Raw genomic sequence first — 26,636 nt, forward strand, 5'->3', positions numbered from 1 at the left:
GACACAGCATTCCAGATGTGGCTTCACCAGGGCAGAGTAGAGGGGGAGGATCACCTTCCTTGCCCTGCTAGCCACACTCTTTTAGTGCACTCCAGGATTCCATTGGCCTTCTTGGCCACCAGGGCACACTGCTGGCTCATGGCCACCTCGTTGTCCACCAGGACCCCCAGGTCCTTCATTGCAGGTTTACAGACATTGTTTGTTTCTTTGGTTTAGTTTCTCATCCATTTGCAATCAACATTAGCCGGGTACTTTGGAAGGGAGTGCTTTTTTGATAGGCCCATTTCTGCTGGTGAAAGCGTGACTAACAGTGACACAAACCGAGAGGGCTGAAGCACATCAAGTCTGTGGGGAACACACCAAGAAGTGTTCCCCACTGCTGGCCAGCCCAGGCAGCTCACTGAGTTCACCAGCCAGGTGCTCCAGCACTCCAGTGCTAACCCTGCAGGTAGGGACTAACCCTGCAAGCCAACAAGTCCTGCAGGTGTAAGCCTCTCCTACAGGAGCCCAGCAGCAGCTTACGAAAACAAGTGATAGGGAAAGAAAAGTAAATGTTCTGTAAAATACACATATATATATTTTAATTACATGTGGTGGGGATTTTTTCAAGTAGAGACAATATCAGAAAAATAGAAAGAACAATGTTCTCCTCTGGTGATTGTTCTCATCTATTCAGAACATTACTCAAGCTTTCGATCCTTTGTGCAAATTAGAAATTTTGTACATGGAAACAGCACTTAGTGGTTCTGCTGGATTGCAGAGAGCCTGGTGTGATGGAAAATCAGTTAGTGGGGATTCTCCTGGGGCCATGTCTGGAGTACCTTTTGGAACTGTATGACAATCACACAGACACCAAGGCTGTGTTCGAGGCAAGGACACTCAATATAAACAATTTTCCTAAGCCTATAAAAGGGGTCTTGCCCATGAATGTCTATCAGAAGAAAGCACAGAAGAGTCTAAAGTTAGGTTATGTGAAATAGAGGGACTAGTCTTGAGATTGGAAAATATTTTGCACATAGGACTGCAAAAAGAGAAAAAGATATTACACCATTTAGTTGCTGATGTTTTTGTCTTATCTCTTACCAAAAGAAAAGAAAAGAAATTTAAAAAAAAATCAAAACATTCTGGACATGTAACTTCTAAACTTAGAGCTAGAAATACTATGAAACACATTTTGGCAAATGTTACAAGAAAACTCACAGAGTTGTACTAACTATCATAGCTTGTTCTGTTCTAGAGCAGGACTGGAGGCACTACTGGGACGTAGGGTTATGTCACTGGGAAATGTCTTCAGGATGGCTGCAGGTAATCACGACCGTCATTTCTACCTAGAGAAAAATAATCACAGAAATACGGAAGGATGAACACCACGAGTAAAAGGACAGATCGGACGAACCACCCCTTCCAGAGCCATGGCAGTGAGGAAGGCAAGTACCTGCCTCCAGTGTACTACTCAGGAATACACATTTTCAAGTGGATTTTCTCATCACATTGACAATCCCTAATGAGTCACATTCTTGGCTCATTCAGGGCCCATGGAGGGCCCTACCCCGCACAGCCGAGGCTGCTTGCACCCCGTGGGTACCTGGGGAACACTTGGCTTTCACACAGTTGATGACCGGATGCTTCAGGGGCGTGATGATGCCCTGGTCGGGTTTCTGGAAGGCTGAAATGAGGTTGTGCACTTTCCGGAAGAGCCGTCGGTGAACCCCGGGTGCCGTCTGTGAACCCAAAGGTGAGAGGTGAGGGGAGGCCAGGCAGTCAGTGTCCTGGTGCTGGGGGCCTTGTCCTCAGAAAAGCAGCCACATGCTGGGATGGTGCCAGCCCTTCTCTCACCCCTCCATGTGCCAGCCCACAACAAGCTATGAGCCATTCCTGCTCTCTTCCCATCCAGCTATGATTCAACATCGCCTCAACAAATGAAACCCAGAGCACGTTCCCAAGTAGTCTTCTGCTATTTATGGCCCCGAATCAAGGCAGCCTGGAGTGCCCTTGGGAAACACCAGTAAGATGAGAGCTAAGATTAATAGCTGCCTGGCACTGACCAGCTGCTTCACACCACTAATGTCAGGCACAGATACCACCCAATTGCAAGCCTTCCTTCAAGCATTCAATGCTTTTCAATGAGTTCACTGAGAATTCCTGGCTATTTTGGGGGCAAAGGAAGAAGCCAAACGTTACCTGGTTTATCAAAAATGAGATTTTTTCAACTTTTTTATGTTAGCATCTTTGCAAATGCCCTGCTAAATCCTGTCTCCTCTGATATAAGCCAGAAGCTTCCATTAGAAGGGATTTGACCAGCACTGTTTTCATTTCCCTGTCTTGTTCCTGAAGGATGGATGTGATCTGGGATTGCTCACAGCCCACATCTCAGAGCAGAAAGCAGAGATGGGAGATCTCCATCATCGGCTTTGGAGGCATATTGCATGGGGACAAGAATGAGGGCAAAATATAGGTTCCTTTTTTCAGGGGTTGAGTCCAGTGTGGTCTTGGCACCATTTACTCTAAGATTTCCTGTGGCTTAGAGTAAGAGCTAGTGTTATAACTAGTACTTCCTCTACAGAGGTGGTACTGAGAGTCTTGGGCTCTCAGAATGCCTGCTCTGTGAAACACAGATGAAGTTTGCCTAAACACAACCAGGAAGCCAAAGGATGCCATGGAGGAGCAGAAGCAGGCCCATTCAGCACTGGACGCTGCAGATACTGCTGTTATTGGGGCCAAATCATGCTGCAGCCTCACCCGGAGCTCCCCTGGCAGGTGGATGGCCCAGGGGTTCCAGTACTGCTCCAGGCCACGCTGCTGACCCAGGCCTTGCCCAGTACAGGAGTGCGTTCTTCCTCAGCACCGCTCTCAGGGCTGAGGCAGATAACTATTTAGTGTGCAGCAGTGTGCATGCTTTATCTCATTCCAAGTCGCACCAGGGCTCATTCCTGTCTTCCAGAGTGCTGCAACCATTTCTGTTATTCAGTAACCAAGGAATTATGCCTGTCTAGCAACTATTTAGTGTCTTTAAATCAGGCTTAATGTGCAAACAGAAATATAATTATAAAGTAATATAGAGATTACATCCAAAGAACAAGATCTTCATAAAAGTAACAAAGGTTATCATCTAGATTCCATCAATCTAAATTGTCATCTGTATTGCAAATGGTGTTACGCTATGCCTGAATTACTGGTTTCTTATCAACCGAGTGAAAATACACTTTGTAACAAGTTTCTGAAGAGAAGCTAAGTTTAAAACACTGTACACTGAAAAGTATTTCCTTAAATATTCTGGTGTTAATGGCATGTGAGATAGAAGGGAACTGAATACTGATTGTGCTTGTCAAATTATAAAAACACAATATTTTTTGCCATTTAAAATGATGCAAAATAATGCACTAATGCATTATGCAACAGCTGAAATGTAACAGGGAATTAATTTATGAGTTCAAGATTGTCAGAAGTGGCACCAAGACATCTTTGTGATGGGCTCACTCAACATCGATTACCTTCAATGAAAATCAGACTTTGCAGAAGCATGAATAATTTGAATATATTTCGTTAAATCAATACTAACACCAAACAGGATACAGAAGTTTTCAGAAAGGAGAAGCACACACCTCAGCACTCCAGGACCCGGATTCTGTCTTGGACACTCGGTAGGTATAAACGTAACCCTGATGCCTGGGGAGGGAAAAAAAAAGCCAACAGGTATTTATTCCTCATTTCTACTGCCAGGTTTCACTCTGTCACGGGGCAGTCAGTTCATCTGCTAACCTCTCCTTAACAATAAATTCACCCATAAACATTCTAGGTCAATAGAAAACTGAGACTCAGACCAGAGGCGGTCTTTAACCTACTGGGTTTTTTTGGATGAGAGGGTTATTGGTCTGACTCAGATCCAGTCTGGCAATGCGCTGTTATCCCAGGTTAAGTGACAGTGCTCTGATTCCTGCTTCAGCATTTTTGTATTTAATTTTTCAGTGACCTTTTACTGACAAACACCAGGAATACTTTCCCTGGGGGAAAAATAGTGTAAATAAAAACTGAATTATTGGCATATAAACTCGCTGTTTTATGATTTATTTAAATGCAGATGTTCCCAGAAGAAATAAAATGACTGCAGTTTGTTTGTTTGGAAAGCTAGAACCGCAAAATCCAGGTAAATTACTTTTTGCTTTGTGAGTACATTCTTAATTCTCAAACATTGAATGCGAAAGAGTATGAAATCTTCCTTCTTTTTAAATCTAATTTGAGTCCCTCGAGAACAAGGAGCCATCCACTAACAGCACAAGGCATGCTGACATGCAGAGTCTGTCCTGCTTCTCTTGAGAGCCCAACGCAGCAGATGATTTACATGGTAAATATCCAGAAATCTAACTCAGAAGCAGAGAGAACCCACAGTAGTTTCACGGGTTCAACATTAATTTAGGCAGTGTCAGATAAGAAGACCATATATTACACTACACAGATTTACATGAATACCCGGCAGGATTTTAGAGGCCGTTCGCTGTATCAGCATCAATTCTTCAGAAAGCAAAAATACACCACATTTCTTTCCAATTATACGCAGTATTATAGTAGTTATTACAAAATAGCAGAAAGCGTCAATGACACAGACACCGTATGATTGCAATTACTTACGCTCTGTGTCATGGCTCCTGGATGAATTCTTGTTAGAAAGTCATTAGAGCAACCTCTGCAAAGTGGGCTCCGATATAATTTACCTGCACAGGAACTGTTAGGCGTTGTCACACTGCTGTAACCCCTTGAAGTGGGGGCAAAAATCCCTGTCGTGATTTGTGAGCTCTCCCCGTCACTCCTCACTCCCGCTGTGGACACAAAGCTGTTCCCTCCCAGCAGGGCTGAGGGAGCCAAGCTCCCTGCACCGCAGTGAGATGCCAGGAGCAGGATACAGCCCTGCCATACCACCGCAACCTCCACTGCTGCAGTCATCAGGGCCATGGATGGGCCCAAAGGAGCCCTTGGTGCACGTAACCTGCTGTGCCCATGGCAGGAGGGAAGGCCACGGAAGGACAGCACTGCTGTTCTGTCTGTCCCACGGAGCCACAGCCACTGCTGCTTGATGCCACGGCTCAAGCCTGGTTCTTTAGAAGCACGTCTCTATAAGCCACCATGTATGTTCATGTTCAGGGAATTCAGTGCCATTAGCGCCCTTAGATCATCTCGTACTATTACGTCCTTTCTTAAAACCTCCACCAGCTGTGCCTATGTCCTCAGCATGTCATGAAGCTTCAGTCTTACCCCTGGAAATCACAAGGGACTTCCCTGCATCTGTGCACATAGATCGCCAGTCAGTATATGGTTACTGAAACCAGGATTTTACAGCCCACAGTGCTCTGGGGAGTACCAGGGGCACCTTGGCGTTTTGTCCTCTCAAGGCATCTGACCATCTCCATGATGTCTCCAACAGGATCAGTTAGTAAAAATCTAGACTTCCTTCCTTGCCTCCTGCTTTTGATAACACTCTGTGCATGTTATCAGTGCTTGTTCTTTGTTCTCCTGAAGCGTTCCAGCTGCTTCAGTTTCTTTAGAGCCTGATTTTTCCAGACATGGCTCAGTTGTCCAGAAAACTATAATCCATTGTCTTTCTCTTCCTAAGATGCAATCATGACTTAAAGTCCTTGAGTGGTTGGGGTGCTGCTCTAAAACCTCTGATGGCTTCCAGCACCCTGCCAGGTGGGTTTAGTAAGCCACTGGAAAATAAAGGCCAGCTTAAGGAATGTAGAGCACCAAAGCAGGGTGAAGTATACAACAGATATCTGTCTCGTATAAAAAGAATTTCAGCTATAAAATAACTCACTCAAGCCTAGAGAAAACACAAAGGATAGCTCAGATAATGAGACACAGAAAAATTAACAAGAATTCGGGACCGTGGAAATGTTGAGCCCAGCACGGAGCATGGTGGGAGTCTGACATTCCTATCACAAGTGGGAGCTCTGCACTCAGCTGGAGAATCTACATTTTTCCCAGAGGAGGAAAGACCGCAAGGCATGGAGGGGTTTGCAGTGCTGAAGTTGAGGTACACAGTGTTATCACTTGCTGTTGGCTCTGAAGCCATCAGGAAAGAAAGGCACTGAGCAGGAGGGCAGTGGCCCAGGCACTGCGCCCAGCACCCAGATCCTTCCAAGGAAATGCGCAGGGAATGAGGGCATCTTTTGTTAAGGAAAGAACAGCAAGGTCCTCCCATTTCACTGCTCTCCACCAGGATCTTTGTTTCCATAAAACAGTGGATTACAGCTCTTCTGGTAAGTACTCTGCTAACAAATACGATCTTATCAAAACTTTCTGTTAAGTAGCAGGAACTTACTTCATTACCACTTCAAAGTGCCTTCTAACTTCCATGCTCAAGCAAGCAAGCGGCATCATTTTGATGTGCCAAGCTCTTTTCAGTGCTACATGGGCATTGTCTCCGTGAGAAAGATTCTATGATTTCTATGATTTAAAGTACCCAACATTTACTGAGATCTGCGTGGGATGAAGGAAGATCAAGTTGTTTCTCTTAAAAATTAAACAGAAAAATTGAACTTGAGGTCAAGTAGAACATTGTCTCCAAAGCAGCAAATTATCAAACATCAGGCAAAAGCAAGAGGAAAAATACATTTACTGGAGCACTCATACAAGGAGATGAGAAAATCCCCAGCCGCCATTGGGGGACAGCTCAGTCCTCTGTATTTTTCTCAAATTATGACAGGAAAAAAAGCTCCCAATGTGACACAGTGCTTCTGTATATGGTGTGGCCATGTCACTACAGCCAAAAACCAGAGATGGGACAGCATGAGCACGGCACTGTCACCTGGGACCTCTCATCCAGGCACGCCCTGAGGCATGCCAGACCCACTGTAACAAGAGTTCAAGGCCCTGAACTCATCTACATGCTGGAGAAAATCAACAGGAGATGGACACGTCACTGAGAGGAGGACTTCAGAGAGCACTCACGGTATCACTGCCTTCCCAGCACTTCTCTATAGAGGACCATCTCCCCACACCTGGGAGAGCGGACCCAGCACAAGGCTCCCTGCCCCTTTCCCTGGCCCAGGGACTGCCACCAGCCTTGCCCACAGCCACAAAATCCTTGTTCACACCAAGAAAGCACAAGGGACGGGAGAGATCCTGAATCAACAGCAGGATGAACGGGGCCCCATAGACTCTTGATCAAAGGCAAAAATCAAGGGCAGAATACATCCATTGCTGTAAAGACAATATTGGATAGCACTTGTGAAACAGTGGTATGGTCACCACTGATAATATTTTTAAGCTCGTTTCACTTTTTTTTTTATTCTCCATAAAAGTGGATGTGTTATACCAGCTGGGAACTGTACTATCACTGACTGTGCCGCAATAACTTAACTGGAAAACTTTGTCAAAGGAAAATCTAAAAAAGTTGCTGTTACCGAGAACAGTCCATTTTGTATTAAAGCTTTTTTCTTTATAGCTAGCTAATTCCTCCCAAAGAGCTACAAAGGCATCATTCACAGATGACATACCGAGACAGCATCTGTCTCCCCATCCTCTCCACTCCTCCTTTTCAACTGTGATCAGGCTTGTTAAAGCTTCATTTGCTCTAACAGGTGAATAATTACAATCTTCTGCACCGCTGAAATAGCCGGAGGATATCAGCTGCATGCTGCAGCTTGAAATTAACCATGACATTTCAGCTGCATGGTGTATTTTAAAATCATTTCCAAATGTTTTGTGTCTCAGTTGGGAAATTTTATTAAACTAATTTGTATTCATTTCTTGGTCCAAAATGGAGCAAATATAAAGGGAGAAAGATGGAGAGACGAGGGAAAGCCGTGTCAGCAACAAATGACAGCAATTTCTTCCTCTTCACATAACTTTTATTCAGATGTCTTTGCAATGTACAAATCGACTCCTCTCACCTGGTGTACATGCATCCTGATCTTCCTTGAGAATTTCTCTTTATGATATTGCTTAGGAATGAGCCGTGCTGTGGCTGATGAACAGCAGCCCCGAGCATTGCATGTTGCCCACGATCGGTTTCTAGGGTGTTTGCCTCGATCTTTTTTGAGGTATGGGAAATGTCAAGAAATGCAATGTTTTCTGGAATGAAAGACGTTGGGAGGTGGCTGTGTGAGCTGGGCAATGACACAGCACAGAGAACTGAAGGGCTGGGCTGGAGCTGGGCCAAACCAGGAAGGGGTGCAGGGAAATGAAGCCTGAGGGCTTCAGCTGGGGGCCGCATGAAAAGCTGGAGGTGAGAGGGCTGAAAAAGTCATCCATAGAAAGTGAGTGGCTTGGAAGCGGCAGAAGAAACAAAGAAACAGCCCCCAGCAATGAAAGCAGTTAGCAAGCTGTACAGCACAACGCTGAGTATTCTCAAAGTGCTTTCCTGTCCCACTCACCTTGGGAACCCAAAGCCGAAGGGTGCTGCAGCCCCGAGCACCCTGTGTCACAGTTTCTCAAGTGTGAAACAGAGTTAGCAAGCTCTTCATCTCACAAATTGAGGTAGTGTTTACAAACCACATAACACTATGGAGATGAGTACAAGAGAGCCCATGGGGGAATCACTACTTTCGCATTCAGAGCAGGGGTTCGAGGACACGCAGCAGACAGCATGCAAGAGCCTGAGTGGGTCCGGTGACAGCCCCTTCCACCTCACCCAGAGGAGCCTGGTGTCTCCCAGACACCTGCCTGGCGACGAACACCAGGCAGGACCCCAGAGGGTGACCCCAGAGTGGGCCCGTGGCAGTGGCAGTGGCTGCTGCTGTGGGAGACGGCTGCCAGAGCACTGAACCCCGAGAGGGACGGAGTTGTCCTGTGGCCATGTCTGGGGGCTGCGCGCCCACCTGTGCTCGTGAGGGGCCCTCAGCTCTGATCCCCACTGCTGTTGTAGGGGTAGCTGCCAAGAGGACAAACGTCGATCCAGCCATCCTCAAAAACGGCTTTCTTTTTCCTCTTTTAATTGTTATATTGCTGCTTGGTTTATTAAGCATGGAAAGGCCAAAGAGTTCTGTTAGTTAATGTAGGAGAAAATTCAGCTTAAGCTTATAGCTCCTCATTTTGTCTTGGAATGTGCATTTTCTGGCTGACAAGCAGCCTGCCTGGTTTCAGCCTTGTTTAGGTTTCAGGCACACAATCAGGGTACAGCAGCTTAGCAATTACCACCCATCAGCTAACCCAAGCTGAAGAAATAGCATTTGCACTGAGATGATATGCAAGATACAAGCTCCCTGTCAGCAAGAGTGCACAAAATAGTTTTGATCAGTGTTTGCATGGTCTGAAAAGCCCAACAGAGCTCACAGTAGCACTCCATACACGCCCATCTGAGTTTACACTTGTGTCGCTGATTCCCTGCCAACGCTTGTTGCCACGTTTACCCGTGCTACCAAATCTGTAACGTGTAGAGATACCATAATGCTGCAGCATTATAAGCAAATGCATTATCTCGATTTTCTTTTCTAAAATGAACAGAAGCCTGAAAAAAAAAAGAATGTCAAAGCTTGTGAAGTGCTGGTGAGTCTATATACCAGCAGCCTTCCGTGAAAGATTGTCAGCATCACCATCTGAGTGCTGCTGCTGACCAGCAGAAGAGCTGGTTCACCTAGAGGGACAGCGTGCAGCCTTCCTGAGCAGGTGTGATTGTGGTGGTCTGGGAGAGGGGAGCGGAGCCAAAAGGAATGCCTCAGATGGGAATTTATTGATATTTGGAAATAGAATAAGAATTGATTCCAATCTGAGACAAGAAAGGGCAGGAACTTACTTTATGGTGGGGTAGTAGCCAAGCTTCATGGATTATGATGTCCTGCAGAACAGCACATCACAAAGGCAAAGTCTCACAATAGTTTCATATATCTTTGGAACCTTTGTAGGACTGCTTGGGAGTGATGCATTGTAGCTCATAATTAGATTTCCCATTTCTCTCAGAGCAGGGAGGCACAGTTCTGACCATAAAATCCCTGGAGCTGAAATCACTGCTTGAACTAAATCTTCAAAGCTCAGGTCTGGAAAATCAGAGTAGAGCTGATCTAGATTCTGTTATCCACCAACTGCACGGTGACTAGCCATCGTTCAGGCTGCCAACCTTCCTAAAATCTTCCCAGAAAAATGCACTGGAATAACTGAAGGCCATGGGACAGGTTGTTCCTCAGCAAAGATGAAGAGCAGGGAGCTGAAATACCTCTGTTGTGCTGCAAAAGATTTTTTCAAAGCTGAAAATAGAGCATGATATGTACAACACCAACTTTGAGCTGAGGGGCTCCTCCTCAGATAGAAGCTTTTGTTCCAAAGGATGAGGATTACTGCGTGCAGTGTTACAATGAATGCAATTATTCTGCCACTTCTATCAAACATATTACATGGGAAACAAAGGAAACGCTGAGCTGAAGCTGACGCGTGATCCCACATCACACCTTCACACTGCACACCTGATACATCTGCTGCATCAGAAAGTTTCAGCACATTGCACTGTGGTTATGGTGACAGAAAAAACAGAGTATGTAGAAGTCTGATAGGACCGCAGCCTATCCTCACTGCCATTGCTGTTGCTTCAAGAGCTCTAAACATTTTTCTATTCCAGCTTTTGATTATTCTCCGCAAATTGAATGCAGCACAGCACATGAATGGCTGATTCCAAACAAATGATCTGAACACAGGGTTTGACAAGGATGTCATGTTTAGCTGAACATTCACCGAGAAATACTTGAAGGTCTGCAGCAACTACCAAGTATATGAATGTTAAGACCCAAGCTACAATTACTTTCTCTGTGCCAATTCAGGCACGAGCTGCTGGTTTCTGCACGTGCTCTCATATAGCTGTAAAGGAAAGCGGTGCTTTTGGCACTCTCAGGAGTTTACTCCATGCATTTTTCACGCGCTGTTGAAGAGGCTGCATCCCAAGCTGGCCTCTCTTATTGAGTCCTGTGTCCCCCATCGACTTCATTAGGAGCAATGTGCACAGAGGATTTCTGACAGTGCTAAAAACGTCAGATGGAATATCGAGCGGTGAGGAAGCCGTATCAGTAAAGAAAGCTCCCTGGAACAACCAGGCGTTGACAGCCAACACCTCAGAGTGCTGCACATAGCACTCATTTACAGATAAAGCGTGTACATTTTTTAAAGCGTATATATTTCTTCTATTCCAGTTTTCAGGAGCAGCGAAAATCTTCTCACTGTTCAATGCAACCCTAACAAATTTCCAGGAAATGACTGTGTTCCTCTGTTGACACTGTCAAACAGGAACAAAGGATATCCTTAAAGTATGCATTATCAACGTAATAATGGCATTCGTAACACAAAGATCATGAGATAGCATGAAGATCACCTGAAACATGAAACCTCGCCAAAGGCTGCAGGCAGCATTTTAGTTTGCAGGAGCCCCAGGGGACCCTGGTCCAAAGCAAAACCCTTCTACCCCTCTGTGCAGAGTGTAAGCGCGGTCATAAAGTATTTCTGAAAGTGGATTCCTTGTGTTTTGCCACAGCCACACCAAAATCCGTCCCTTCTTTGCAGACTGGCAGGCATGCTGTGTGAGCGCTGTGAGTTGGGCCAGCAGAAAGCAGCATTCCAGGGAGACAGAGAATACATCAGGAGAAACAGAGAGAAAGCAGAGGTTTCTAGATCGATGCTCTGACAACAGGGGCATGCCTGCCACAGCTACCCATCTCTACAGGTCAGGTTTTATGCTACCACCTGTCTATTTTATGCTTGCCCTGTAAAATCAGTGTCACTCGCAAGGGATTCGTGAATCTTTGACTCTTCTCCCTTTTAAAGGTCAGGGCTCCACTTTTTAATTGAAAAAGCAAAAGGTGAATGAACCTGGCTGTGAACACCGCTGCCCTTATTATGTGCACTGAGAGGCTCAAAGACTGCCAAACTACCTTGGGGCTTTTTGGGAGTGCCCAGAGCAGGGTGCCACCGCAAACTTACAATGTCTTTCCAAAATAGGACCCATTGCCTGAGCCACAGCAAGGCAGAGGCAATTGCAGGACTCACCAGCAGCTGGGTGGGCAGGGCAGCCACCTTCCTGACTCTTGCTTTCCTTTTGATAAACTGTGAACACAGCAGCTGCATGTTTCCTCCTTGGATTTTACCAAATCTCTTGGACACACGCACGCCTGTCACCTGTTGTATCTCAGTGCGTGCTGTTCGGACTTACTTAAATTTAGGGGGTTATTTTGCCAAAACCATGCTTGGCATCCCCCACTGAATACATATCTACATCTCTAAAGCCTTCCCTGCCTGCTTCTTTGGTTTCTCTCTACTGAAGTGCTCGGCTTTAGTAAATTTGCCAGTTAAAGCACTTCTGTACTTTGTGGCACACGTTTATCTAAACTGTCACTGCTGTCTCCAGCATGAGGCCACTCCCTGATGCCTTTATGATAACTGTCCTCAAAGTTACTCTGTGATATGCTGTTTATCTGAGCTGAAATATTAGGAAGTGTTAGATCCAAGCTTTAACTCTAGCGTTTTTCAGCCACCTTACTGTCCATGTTGGGTCATATTCACCACAGCATTTTTCATTTATTTTTTTATCAGAATTTATCCAAGATGCTATTGAAATTTTCCCTCCTACCTTGTGGATTATAAAAACAAAACATTCAAGATTTCTATTCCACCAGAAACCTGCATAACATTCATCAGCAGTTTTTTTGCCTTTTCCCCTTTGCTTAGCATGTATGTGTTTGAATGTGACATAGTATGAAGATTTGAGTGGCCCGTAATTTCCAGATACTGTTAGGTGGGTCTTACTGCTTTTTCCCCAAAGCTCACAGAGCTTTATAGCTAGCCATCCTTTCTGTTCTTCCTATTTTCATTTTATATATCTTATTTCATTCATGAAATTTCTTCCTGAAGACGTGTCATTAACATAGCAAAAAATCCCAACTGATTGCATACAGATAAAAGACCTCGTTATACACTTACAGCCTGATTTAGACTAATAGCGTACTAATTTTAGGACTCCCTATTTTATGCAGCATTGTAACGTTCTGCTTGACCCTTTCTCTAATGCCTTGGTGTTCTACCTGCACTGACTGACTTCTCAGTGTTAAGGAGATCTATCACCCCTTTCTCTGATGGTTATTTTAAAAAGATTCTGCTTTTATTGCCTATTGCCATCACAGGAATCATAGCACTCCTTACCCCTTGCAATGTCTATTCCATTTTCATTTAACTCGAGATGCTTCTTATTTCCCGTTCTTTGGCTAGCTGTTAAGGGCTGAGGGAAGGTATTTGTTAGCAGAAACGCCTGTCTTGGTTCATCTTCTGATTTCACGAAGAGAAGAAAGAATATATCTTCTGCCATGAAGACTTTCTGCTACGAGGTGGTGTATTTGTATAGGATTGCCTATTACCTCCTTGCATTTCTCCATTTACTGGTATACAACAGGAGAATAATAATACTCGCTTGGAGCTTAATTGCATATTGTTGGAAATGTATTCAAGACCTTTGGGGAAAACCTGACTAGCTGCTCATTTTTTTGCCCTCTCTCTTTGCTCACTGTTAGCTATTTTCTTTCCAGCCCTAACACTGTTTTTTCTTGCTTTTCTTCTCCTGCTGAAGCGAGACACAACCATCTGCACGGGCACATCTTTGCTCTGTCATTGCTTTGGTACTTGGTTGTACAGCAGTCTCTCTAAGGACTTCTCATTCCTCTGCCTGTGCCAAAAGTAGGGAAACTAAGACGCCTCATTAAAATGAGGTCCTACGACTTTATAGCTTTCCAGCTCTCCCAGGCCAATATCTGTCCCTTCTCTGACAGATCGCCACATTGAATATTTCCCCTTTCACTTTACGTGGTGAAATGTTTTCAATTAGTCTGTTACCCACCAGTATTCCTCAATCTTTAAAGGTAGTTTACTCCAAGCCCAATGGATTGTAGGATATGCAGCCTGACCAAGAGCACCCCAAAGTGAAGACGCAGAGGGGAGATGCTTTTGCTGCCTTCTCCAGTGAGCGGTAACCCAAGGATGCTGCACTGGAAGAGCAGCAATCAGCAGGCACAAAGCTGAGCTGCCGAGCTCTTCTCCATGGCACCTCACCCACCCGTCTGTGCTCAGACCCTGCTCAGCCTCGCTGCATGGGACCACCCCACTCTGCAGATTCCCAGACTGGGATCCGCAGCAGCCCCACCAGCCCTCCGCCGCCCGTACTCACAGCACACAGAGGCAGTAGACCCCCGGGATGCTCTCACTGTCCCGCATCAGGTAGCTGCCGTCAGCACCCGCCGCCAGCAGCAGCTTCTCCCCGGCCTCGCGGGTGATGCCCCCGTGGTAGATGGGCAGCGCTTCCATGGCGTGGCCAGCTCTGCCTGCACCGCCGCCACTAAACCCAGCACAGCAGCAGGGCCGCTGAGATAAACAGGATGTGTTCACACTTCTCAGCCTCCGCAAAGGGCAAGGCAGCGCTGAGGGAAGAGTGAGGAACGAACATAGCATCTTTTGCTTTTTGTTCAAGCGTTGGGTTTTTTTTCCTTTGCCCCTTTTTGTTTTCCTGTTTCGCAGGCTGTGACAGCATCACAGCCACCTTGCAGCCCACCCTGCCCGGGTGCCCCTGCTCCGCCCAGACAGGATGTGGTGCCTGGCATGATCTGAAGTGGTGACAAAAAGGGGCAAGCGGGATCCTGAGGGCTCTCCGCTAATCAGAGATGGTGTTTTTAAACCTTGGTTTTTGCTAAATCATCCGGAGTGAGAAATCAAAGGCAGCAAGCTTGTGGCCTTTGTGGCAGGGCTTGTGGCCACACCAGGCTTCTGGCCTCAGGCCACAGGCACGAGTGTCCAGCCCAGCACCCACAGCCCTGGCCCTGGGCTGATTTACCTCACGATGGGTTGTTTTCATAGCCATCGGTCGGGAGTGTTTAATAGCTGTTAGCACTTGTTCCTGCTGGAGGCAGGCAGGCCGCAGTGCAGGCAGGGAGGCCCCACACATCCTTCCTGACATCGTCAGCACCGCTGTCACCTGCGCATGCAGGCCCTGAAATCCAGAGACATCTCTGAGAAAAAGCTGCTTCTCCTGGCTGCTGTGCTCACACAGTTCCTCAGCGTGCTTCTTACTCGAAAGCTCAAGGCTGAAACTTTGCTTTTTACATCCCCAAAGCTACTTCCACTCTTGGAGAGACCAAGCATGTTGCTGGAGCTTCGCAGTGCCTGCCCCACAGCCCCACTAGGCTGCAACAGAGCCAGGGCTGCGTGCATCCCTGCTTTAGCCATGTTCCCACAACTGGGCGCGGGGGGAAGAGCATGGACTGAAATGCAACGGTAAGTACAGGTCGTGCTTGTGACGGAGTCTCTCTGAATGGAGCTGGTTGGCTTTTCCCCTGCAGGATGGCATTTCCAGCAGTGTGTCACTGTGCAGCTGGCAGCAGGGTCCTGCACCCTCTCAACAGCATCAGGCTCCAGAGTCCCCAGGGCATCAAGTCCTGGCAGGTAACTGCTTCCCTGCCCAGTACCAGGGGCTGAGACAGGGAAACTTCCTCTTAAATTAGTCTGACAGCTTCTACTGCCATGTTCCATGATTCTTCTGTCTGGTGATGCAGGTGCTCCTTACCCCATTTCCTGAACCTAAGGACTGGGCTATCCTGGTCATTTTTTTTGATGGGTTGTCGAAGTATTTGCATAACAAAGTAGAGCTGCTGCCTGCTGCACATGTGACTGATGTGACAAGGACTAAGCAAAGCACCATTCCCTTGTAAAGCTACTGCCTATTTTTTCTCTTTTTCCAAACTAATTGCACTATTGTGGATTTCATCTGACTTTCCCATGTCCTAACCTATTTTTGAGATTAATAGCCAATTTCAGAAAAAGGTTTCTGTAGTTAGTTGGAAAGGAGAAACCACCAGACGAGTCCACTGCTGCAGATCTCATTTTCCCCCTCATCGGATTTCAACCGAAATGTACATAGGAAATCATAAAACTTGTGACCACAAGAAACTCTCTTAATAAGGGAGTGAGTGCAGTCTGCCTCCTCCCAGCAGCTTGATGAAGTAATTACAGAAAAAAAAAGAGCTGCAAACACCCACCTTTGCTTTTGTGGGTGAGGAACGCACAAAAATCCAGCCACCCCACCCTGAAGCCAAGGCTTCCATACACATCCTTTTATGGGCACACTGACAACGGAATATGCAGCTTCGAGAAGTAATGGAAATATTGAGTTCTGTGACAATGTGCTGGTGGTCCCTTTGAGCACCCAAGCCTGCCCCCACAGAATGCTGGACTTCCCCTTCTCTTGCTCAGTTTGCAGAGTATTCAACATACTCTGGACAGCACCGTTTCAGTCCTTCACTAAATCAGTCCAGCTGGCAGTCCCTGCAGCACACCGTAAAAATTTATCTAAAAAATACATGAAGGAAAGGAAACACTTAACTGTGCTCTGAAATATTTGGCCATGAAAAACAGGCTTAGAAAGACAGGGCTGCAGAGACCTCTTGGGTCATCAGGCCTAGCTCCCTGCTATCTTAGCCAAACACAGCATATAATCCCTTTCAGAAACTCATTATACTCTGTCTTAAAAGTAACTTGGTTTTTTTTGTTGTTGTTGTTGTTCCCACTGTTCTCATTGGAAAGCAATTGCAGAACATCACTATTCTGTTGTTTGGAAACCTGCTTCCAATTTCCATCCTAAATTTATTCATGACCAATTTATACTCATTTGCTTGTGTGCCAATGTTGTCCTTTGGTTTAAATAGAGGTTTTCTCTTTGTGGAGCTCATGCCCATGCAGTATTTATAGCTCCTCTCTTGCCCTTCATTTTGCCAAGCTCCAAGCTCACACTTAAGGCTCTCCCTTCCCATGGTCACTGTTATCTTTTTTGGAAGCTTCCCAGATGTGAAGTGAATCACTTGTGAGTAGCGTGCGCTGCCCTGGTTGCCTTCTAACCTCGTCCACCGCTACCAGTGCATTTATTTTCCCCAGGTAAAATACCTTGCTTTGTATGCTCTGTGTCTTTCTCCATCTTAGTAAGATCTCACCAATGAGTACCCAAATGTAGCAGACTCGCATGCATGAGCTCACTGCTTCATTCATCCCTAGTGATGACACTTTCATACATTGTTGAATTTTATAACAATTCTGGATATTATAACATGAATGAAGAAGCATCATTAAAATGTGCAGATATTGCTATTTGACTGAAAATAAGAATGACCTTTAGGACCTTTAAGAAATTAATGTTACTGCAGAACTGTTATAGAAAGGCCTTGTAGTTTTGCTGATCCAGCAGTATTATCATAAAGGCCATTGCTGTAGAAGTACTGAAAAAGCAGCTTCAGAATTGTTAGCTATTGCAATGTTTTTTGGAAAAATTAATTGGCAAAAAGCCACATTAAAACACAACTAACTTTAAATATAATTTTCATTATTTCTTGTCACTTTCATTTTTAGTGTAATCTAACAAAATAATCAGAACAACCGTATAGAATAGTATTTGCAGACAGTCTTGTTATTCACATAAAAAAGTAATACTGAGATTCATTAAAATATTGGTTACGCTACAGAGTACCTGCAGAGTCACCATTATCACGTTTCCTTTTCGAGCTGAAATGAGAGAGATTGAAAAATGCAGCTACAATTAGCTAATGAGGAAATAACTGTAGGGCTCTGAGCATCAACAGAGGAGAATCCAAGGGAATTTTGTCTTAGGGTTTATGCATTGGCATACATTTCTGCAGCCTTCATGTTAGTCATGGTGCTCTGTGTATGTTGCTTGGAAAAAAAAATAAATAAAAAAGAAGAAAAAGGAGAAGATGGTTATAATAAACAAAGTCTGGATTCAGGAGCAGGTTCCAGACTTCGTACTTCAGGATGCATATGTTGGTCAGATAGCATTTGCTTTTGAGAAAGGTCAACCTGTAAGACTGAATTGTCACAGAACTGCCCAAATCTTTGGGTAACCATGAGGGAGGCTGCAGAGCCCCCCTCAAATCAAGCTCGCCTCACCTGGGAACATTAAGTCCACCGGTGGCACTTCAGGAGCTGCCTGGAGTTCTGTACTGGGCTCAGAACTTGATACAAGGAACTTTCTCCTCATCAGCAAAGCAGGCAAACATTTGGTGCTGCCCATGGGAGCTGGATGTGGAGGAGACTGAGAGTACAAAAGGTTAAGGCCCTTCATGAATGAAACCCTTTATCCTCCTCAACATTTTTCTTCTGAGCACAGATAAGCACACACATACCATAAGTGATATCATTTCACTGAACTTTAACAAGGCTGTTTCCTCTGCGTGGCCTCACAGATTACCTGTGCAGTTGTTTTGAATGGTTTTTGAGCGAGATAACACTAAAATTGAAAGCTACATAATATGATGACATTCATATTAGAAGTTATCTGTGTTTTAATGCGGTTTCTTATACCGGTTACTATTTCGTACTTCTTTCTCCAGCAGCATTGCAACAGCTGGCTATTTTGCAGGTGCGTTTGCATTACCCAAGCAGAGATGCCATTTGCGATAATGTCAGCATGAGCAAAGCTACTCTTAGGAGCTTGCATTTTTTTATTTTCCGCTATTACTCTTTCGACAACACTTTCCCGTAAAATGCGGCAATGCGCGGGTAGTCATGAGCATTACGCACCCAGCTGCTTTGGAGACCAGGACCTCCACGTCTTTATGATTTAACCGAAGCAACTTCAAAGTCGACAGGCCTAAAGCATGTAATGACACTCTCCGGGTGGAGAAAATGCCTGTGCTGGAGCTCTTCCTGGATACTTTCCTATGTGAGCAAGCCTGGAGTTGCACGTAGGCTTTAAAAACTCGATTTCCACACGACACACATGCACGGTAGTAAAAATTGATTTGCTGACATCCCATCCCAGTTCCTAACGGATATTTATCTGAATTACAACAGCGCCATGTAATTAGGTATAAATAAGGGCCTTTGTTCTGGAGGGGAGGAAAGTTTATCAACTCTGAACCATATGCAATTGCGTGTCTAATCTCTCCCTGCAATTATTTCAAATGCACATCCAGATGATAGCATTTATATTCATTCCGAGATTCACTGAGTTTCAGGCCAGAAGGGATCATTATACCATCTGGCCTGACCTCCTGGATATCACAGGCCATTACATTTCCCCAATTACCTCTACATTGAGCCCCTTAACATGTGTTTGACTAAAGCATAACTATTTTTGACTAAAGCTTATCTCCCAAAAAGGCATCTAGTCTTGATTTGAAGCCATCAAGAGGAGCGAATCCACTATTTTGTGGGTACTTTGTTCCAATGGTTAATCACATTCGCTATTAAAAATGTAGGTCATGTTTCCAATTTGAATTTGTCTGGCTCCAGATTCCATCCACTGGTTCTCATTATACTTCCTCGAGTTAAGTTAAAAAGCCCTTCGGTAACCATTATTTTTTCCCCTCTGTAAGTATTTATTCTCTGGAGTCAAGTCACCTCTCAACTACTCTGTTTTGTTGTTTCCGATAGGCTTTGCTGGACTCTTAAAAGTCGCAGGATAAAGAGTTTTCTCCTGCCCCTTCCGTCTGAGTGCTTGCATTTTGGGTTCAGCAGCACCCAGCCCGTGGCACTAACAAGGAGCACGGAGGTGAGCTACTGCAGGCATGTGTTGAGTTGCTCTCAGCTGACCAGCTCTGGTCTGCAACGAAGCCTCTTCCTCCCAGCGCACAGCTCCCACCTGCAGGGCGAGGGAAGTTACACCGTGCTGAAGTTTCATAAATACAAAGTTCGGTACGTAGCCCTTCATCCCAACAGGACCAGTTTATTGCATAACCAGATTTAATTTATGACTGCACTCACCTCGTCATCCTCCAGTAGTGACTGGCGATGGCTTGCAAAGTGCATTGCTCATGGCAAAATGAATATGTGGTGTGCACACTCCTGTTTCCAACTGGGGTGTCCAGTATTTTGAAGTTCCAGTCATAGGTCTACTTATAACAGCAGAAAAGGAAAATATGCAGAGACATATTTTTTCTTCTTAAAGGTGTAGGTTCCAAGTGCTTTATTAACCAGGTTTGAACTAAATTGTTAGAGCAAATAGTTCAGCACAGCCCTCCCTTTATTCCCTCTTGCACTAAGGAGAGATTTTTCATTTCATAAATCATTCAGAGTCCACAGCAGTGACATTGCCCTGCTCTCAGTACTTCACTCCGAGCACTTTACAGAGAGCACAGTGGCCATGCACGTCGTGCCCGCTGCTGTCACGGACCTGGCAGCAAAGCAGGTGCAATCTCAGCCGGGGGAAAAGGAACAAGTTGTGGTTACACTAACTGCTCTTTGGAAGTTTCACCTTAGTGTTTTGTGCACAGATTGCTTTTCCAATCTACATCACAGACTGCAGCACCAAAAGTGATTACATTTCTGTCCTAAAAAAAACAAATAGAACCGATGATGTGAGTGTATACGTTCTCAGAGGGTGCTTATGTATTTGAAAATGCCTGTATGCATTATATTACATTTATCCTAACAGATTTTGAAAAACGTCCTCATTAAGATTTATCTTTTTGCACTGATGGAGTTACTTTTCTCCAGCCCAGGAAAGAGATTCTGTGTTGAATCTCTGCCAGGTTGCACTGTCATACCACGAGCTCCAGGGAAGGTGAAATTATTCGTAAGGCTCATTCTGCTCTGACTGAAACCAACAGCATCTCCTGCTTGCAGCGAGAGCTTGCACAGGTGAAACCTCTGTCAGCAGACAACAGGAAGCGAGTGTTGGACAACAGCGATCTTCAGGCAAGGACTGCCAGCAGTTGCCTCAGCTCAGCCCCATCCCGAGCCACATGCTGTGGAGAAGGTTAGCAGAGCCCCACAGCAGCTCCAAGCAGCACAGAGAAATTCAGTGGGTGGACCAAACCCATGTCTTTGTCAGTTCTCTATTGATTGCAGGCTAAATCAAATACAGTAAGAGGAAAGAGCAAACAGAACTGAGTTGGCCGAGACAATATTTCCATGCCAAGAGAGGCTCTTACTCCTGTCACTGTCACAGCTCTCTGCATTCAGGCCGTTCTCTAAAGCAAACGTGGGGGTTTTCCACCAGCTGGAAGCTCAGGCTGGGTGGTGCAGAGGACCCACACCTCCAGGTCACTGCATTCCATCAGTACTGGATGGGTGACCTCTGAGGGCCAGCAGTGTCCCACAGGCACCTACAGAGAACCATTCCCCTTGGCTGGCATGCTCTGGCAGCCCCACTGGTTGGGCAGTCATGTCCCACACATGGCTGAACCCTCAACACCAGGATCACGCTGAGAAGCAGGACAAGTTGCAGGAGATGGCATGTGGTGGGTTGCTACCCTATGTTAAGATAAATAAAAATGCCTCAGGCAACATGACACGAAGCCTGCAAGGCTGAAAGGAAGGCCTTTGCCTCCCTTATGGGGCTCCTGGCCCGTGGCTCACAGCCCTGCTGAGGTGGCAACAGCCAGGTGCGGAATAGGAAGAGCTCAAGACTGCAGGGGTGTTATCCTCCTTAGTGTCAATGGGGAAATTTAACCTGGAGATGAAACTTGCTGCTTGATTTGGGACAACGTGTACATGAAGGGCTGCCGGCAGGCATACATGACTTTGGTCCCAAGTCTCAGCCAAGCTAAAGAGCTCCTGCAAAGTTGCTGCCTCAGTGGGATCAGCTTCTAAAAACCAGCTGTGAGGTACCTCACACCTGAGCCCTGTGTCACTTGTGTGCAGCCATTATGAGTCCTGTGGGATGGTGTCCACACACCCCGATGGTTGTAGGGGCAGCAGCCTCACCCTGAGCCCCTCACTTGGATGAGGTCGGGCTCCCCACTCCCTGGGACACTGTGCCTTTTTCCAAGGGAACTGCCCTCTAAAATACAACTGAATCCTCTCAAAAAATATTGGAAAAGAAAAAAAAAAAGCATATGAGAAAAAAAATAAGGCACTACATCAGTGCCTTATTTTTTACCCAGTGCTTATCACAAATTTGCTTATAGCAAGAATGAAAGGATGTTAGCAGTGTCTGAGCGATTTGCACTCATTTTTTGAACCTGTAGTTCAAAAAATGTAAACATCAGGCCATTAAGATTTAATTGCCTTTTATATTCTCAGTGGAAGCTTTTACTATGAACTATTCATAAGCATGCTTAGGGCTGTTCAAAAAACCACGTTAGGGCCTTGCTTACAGAGGAAGGCACTCAGTTAGTTACATTTTTGGGCACCTGGTTGCCCTGACCCAGCGGCTGCACAGACCCCAGCCCACCAGGGAGAGACCGGCCCAGAGGACAGGAGCAAGGCAGCAGGGCAGGGGCACCCAGGACCCAGAGTGGCACATGGTGAGGACTTGGTGCCCGTCCTCTGCCACTCAGACCATGCCAGGAGGGTCTTTACAGCCCGACACAGCACGTTGCTCTTTGGCTGCCAAATGTCCATGTTTGACCTCAACTTCCTGCTCTTGTCTGACAGCTAAAACCAGCAGAGCACTCCTGTCTGAAACTGTTTCCTACCCCCAGAGGAAAACTCAACAAAAATACCCTTACTGAGGCATTTTAGAGCAAATTTTTAAGCAAAATACAATTTTGATTTCGTCTTCGTTTAATTTAATTTAATTATTTGCCTCTCTGTGTTATTGAAACTCATCTTTCACCATTCTCCCTGTAACATTTTCCCCAGCAGTTCAACAAACACCAGGATGTTCCTGGGCTTAATATTTTTTTCACGTGTTTTTCAAAATTTCCCCAGTTTTTACTAAAAGTACAGAGATGTAAAACTAACTTCTTTACTGTCCGATAGCATACATATGCTTTAACTGAGAAATAGTTGAGAAATTACTGAGTAAAAAAAAGAAAAGGGAATAAAAGTAAGAGAAATTAGGTAATTCTAGATACCACTCAGCATGTTTTATTCAACAGAAAAAGGGGCAAGCCCCTGCGAAATAAAAGGAAAGCAAGATGTGTGCTGGTCCCTCGGCTGAGCCATGTCTGGATTACAAGCCACCTGCCTATTAACTTCCAGGAAGCTGGGGTCAGAGAGTTTCCCAGAGCCTATTCTTTTTTACCAGTTGTGTACCCTCAAATGAGCGAGCCATGTTTTACTTCTGAGGGAATGCACACGTGTCCCAAACCTGACCAGGCCCCAGTAATAACCACCTCATCAGAGGTGTGAAACCCCTTCCAATTAAGAGCCTGGAAGAGACTCATCTGCCTTCATCTGAGAGCAGAAAGGACAGAAGCTTGCCAAAAATCTCCATCTTTCTATGAAGTCATGAGGAGCTGAAAGTAGCTTTGATGGAGTTAAGATCGTGCCTTACATGTGTTTAAATGTCAGTCTTTACTTCCAGTGGCAGAGGTGCACAGGGAAAAAGTGTTCATAGCATCCCTATAAAAAAGGATCATCACCTCTTTGTTCTATACGGTTGGTGCTGCATTAATGCAGTCCATCCACTGCTGCCACGATGCAAGAAAATCTAATAACATGAAACTAGATCACTAATTTCTGACCTCTTAGTTCTCAGTTTCCACTGAGGAGTAAAGAGCTGTTTTACTGAAGCCTTTATAAATTACATTCAGTGGAAATCATACAGGAAAACTCATTCAGAAGGCTATTTCTTTACAGAGAAAACACAATACTGCCTCAGCCTAGAGGAGCATCGGGAACAATACAGTGAGCCACTGGTGCTGCAATCCAGATCACCCGCCCATAGGCAGCACCGCTTCTCTGGAAAATGGCACCCACCAGTAGGTAATGTGCATCCACCATTTCTCAGCCAAAGTTAAGATTTGTTTCCTTTCCTTTGGCTCATTTTCCCTTTTAGTACCAGCCCTGCTTTTCCTCCATCCCTCCCCTCACTGAACCTCCTACACTTCTGCTGTACTGTCATCAGCCTCAGAGAAACAGAAACCTCCAGAGAGCCAGAAGAATCGGAACCAGTCCTGCAGCTACAGCTCCTGGCTTACCCAACGTCGTGGCCGCAGCGCACTTTCTCTGTTTTTAGCAGCCCTGGCACTGCACCGCCACAGAGCACACATCCACTCCCATCCTGACACCCTGCAGCCCAGCTGGGCAGGGCAAGCAGCACTGGGGCACAGCTGGTTTCTTGCTCCAACCTACTTAGCTGAGTACTTGTACAGTTCCTGTCCAGGCACCATCTCAGCTCTACAGGCAACTAAAGGTGAGCTCAAGGGGAGAAGGGTTTAATTTTGCAGGAGAACAAGTAGTACGCTGATACTGCCCATGGACTCCAATAACCAGCCAAGCCAGCACTGGGCAATCATCCCTCGTTCTCCTGAGCACGTTTTGCCTGGTTGGGCAGCACTGAGATCAGAATTGCATCCAGGCCAAAGGGTGAAGATGCCGTATCACCACTAAAAGCAGAAGGAATGCTTCGGGTAAAACAATTCTGAGAAACGTGTTTGTGAAATAGTTTAAGGTCCCTCCACTTAAGATGCAACATGCAGTCTTGTATATGCAATTCTAAAGAGCTTATAGCTCATATACAGATTTCAGTCATCCCACAGCACTGTCACGTCTTATTTCCAGCACCTAGCAGACACATGTATGGGTGAGCCTGTGACACTTTCGATTTGCAACAGGTACAAACTTAGCTTGGTTGTCAGACCGAGCTGAGACGCTCACCCAGCAAACCACACCATTTTATACAGAGGACAAGAAACTATTTCACCTATCAAGAAACTGTGATCTTGCTGAAAATTCTTTTTTTTCCTCAGCCCTACTCCTCCCCCGATACAGTAATTTGGTGCATTATGTGTGCTTTAATAAAGAAGAAATGAAACCCCAAACTGCGGCTCAAGTACAGAAGGTTCATCTGTTCTGGCTGCTGAGAGATGTTTATTTACAGCATCCGCTGGGCTGCCCGGGCAGGAGATGCAAGGAGACAGCACCTAAGGTTCCAGATCAACTACCAAAAATCAAATAGAGGCCCAATTATCATCCAAAAATTGGGTGAGGTCAACAGCCCCACCTGAAGGGTATTTTTCCTTGAAGCAGCAGTTCAGGACATAATTTGCTGCCTACCATAACCATAATGTTATTTAAATTGAGTTCCTTCTGAATGTAATTTACTGCCATGGTTTATTGAGCTTATTTTAACACTACATCGGGAGATTAAATATTAAACTATCGTTTTAACTGTTTTATAAAGGTTACATTAGTACATTCCACTTCTTTATTGCTCTGCTGAATGTCAAGGTGCAGAGCACTCAGCACAGCCCGATGGTGACTGGGAGAAATAAAGGTCACGTCCTGTACATCTGCTTCAAAAGTTCAGCCTCTGCTCTACCCAGAAAACTGCCCACCAATAAATGCCTACAACGAATTAGGAAAATAGGGGTCATCTGCACCCAGAGCACCAGCAGCACTAGAGCAATGTCTGACCTTGGGGCATGTGGGGGCCTTCAGGGCTCTCCCGTTTTGACCTCAGCAATGTTTGCAGCTCCCCATGCCCACGCCATGAAAGCAAAGGGCGCAGTGACAGCGCTCATGCTGGGAGGCCGCAGGGAGCTGCATGCATGGGGGTGAGGTGTGTGGTCACTTCTCCCCTTGCACAGTCACCAGGGGTGTGATGGAGAGCAGAAATGAGAAATGAGAAACCCAGGCACAGTGCAACAAGGTGGGGCTGGAGAAACCCCGAGGCCGCAGGGCCTTCCGCACTTTGGCTGTGCACCACGGAGCCCTGGCAACAGCTCGCACACCTTGCACCTCCATGACGTGGTTCACGCTCGGGTGCTGTGAGGTTTGACACAAACACACGGCCGACCAACGGCAGAGCCGGGGCAAAGAGTGAGGCCCCTGCTCCCAGCCGGGTGCTGGAGGCTTTTAGCACCTGACTGCAACACAGCCCCCAGCTGCCCCAGCCGCAGCCAGCCCTGCTCCAAGAGAGCAACGGGGCTCTCTGCAGTGAGGAAGGAGCATGTGGTTCTATACTTCTTTGGATTTTTTTTCCATTTTCTTTCTGTATCTGACTTATCTTTCTACTTTTCCTTCCTCATCTTCTCCACAAGCTTTCTATCCGTGCACTTTCTCCAGTACAATGGCCTGCTGCTCTTTAATGCGTTTAAATGTGAGGCGTTTATCCTCAGTTTGAAATCTTGAGTAACTTAAGACAATTCTCAGAGAAGACTTTCTGGTTGAGTTTCAGAGATCCAGAAGTCAGTTCAGGGTCAGGTTTAGGCCTCCAGAACTGCACAAGACAGAGCTAAAATTCAGTAGATGTCTTTTCTTCTGTGCAATTTGTTCTTTGTTACAACAACACAAAGCACTGGAAGTAAAAACAAAGAAGAAAAATTAGTGTCTGATTAGCAAGGGGAATATAACCTCATACACAGCACTTATACACTTCCATATGCTGCTCAGTGAAACAATACTGGCAGGAAAATGATTGCCAGAGCCTTGAGCACTTAGTAATGGTGTGTAGCATCACCCAATTTCCCTTTTGGTGGCACTGTATAAGAGGAGCCCTGGCAGGCAGCTCCCATAGCCTGGGCAGCACCAGGGCCCCTCCACCAGCGGTTGAGCTGTGCAAGGTGGGGTAACCAAGAGTGGGTGCAGGCCTGATGGCAGTGTGCACGTGTCTCAGGGCTGGGATGGCCAAGGAGCAGGGCCTAGCACAGATCTCGTAAGCTCCTGCAAACACCAGCTGCACGTGGCACTCCCGCAGCTGCTGGGGCAGTTCAAACGATTAATAACACATCCCTGCCCTGTCAACAGAGCGCTCCGTGCCTCCTGGTACTGATCGTGTGTCGAGGCAACTA

General features: G+C 45.9%; 2 protein-coding genes across 3 annotated transcripts; one reads left to right on the plus strand and one right to left on the minus strand.

Annotated features, from left to right (window-relative positions):
• On the minus strand, window positions 560-14,453 carry SH2D1A (SH2 domain containing 1A). Its single transcript, XM_021406357.1, has 4 exons — window positions 14,123-14,453; window positions 3,603-3,666; window positions 1,586-1,721; window positions 560-1,328 (listed from the first exon to the last, which is right to left on the minus strand). Exons 1-4 carry the CDS (start codon window positions 14,401-14,403, stop codon window positions 1,291-1,293), a joined length of 519 nt encoding a protein of 172 aa, XP_021262032.1. The 5' UTR covers window positions 14,404-14,453; the 3' UTR covers window positions 560-1,290.
• Window positions 14,512-26,143, plus strand: LOC110403276. Of its 2 annotated transcripts, none has more exons than XR_002441597.1 (3): window positions 14,512-15,222; window positions 19,387-23,607; window positions 23,750-26,143. XR_002441597.1 is itself a non-coding variant. In XM_021406355.1 (3 exons), the coding sequence occupies exons 1-3, from the start codon at window positions 14,930-14,932 to the stop codon at window positions 23,531-23,533; spliced, it is 606 nt and encodes a 201-aa protein (XP_021262030.1). In that variant the 5' UTR covers window positions 14,516-14,929; the 3' UTR covers window positions 23,534-26,143. The 2 variants fall into 2 exon arrangements, 1 of the variants encoding a protein (XP_021262030.1); XM_021406355.1 differs by having other exon boundaries at window positions 14,516-15,222; window positions 19,387-19,647; window positions 23,482-26,143.

Source organism: Numida meleagris, chromosome 8, assembly GCF_002078875.1.
Source record: "Numida meleagris isolate 19003 breed g44 Domestic line chromosome 8, NumMel1.0, whole genome shotgun sequence".
In the NCBI taxonomy this organism is placed as follows: domain Eukaryota; kingdom Metazoa; phylum Chordata; class Aves; order Galliformes; family Numididae; genus Numida; species Numida meleagris.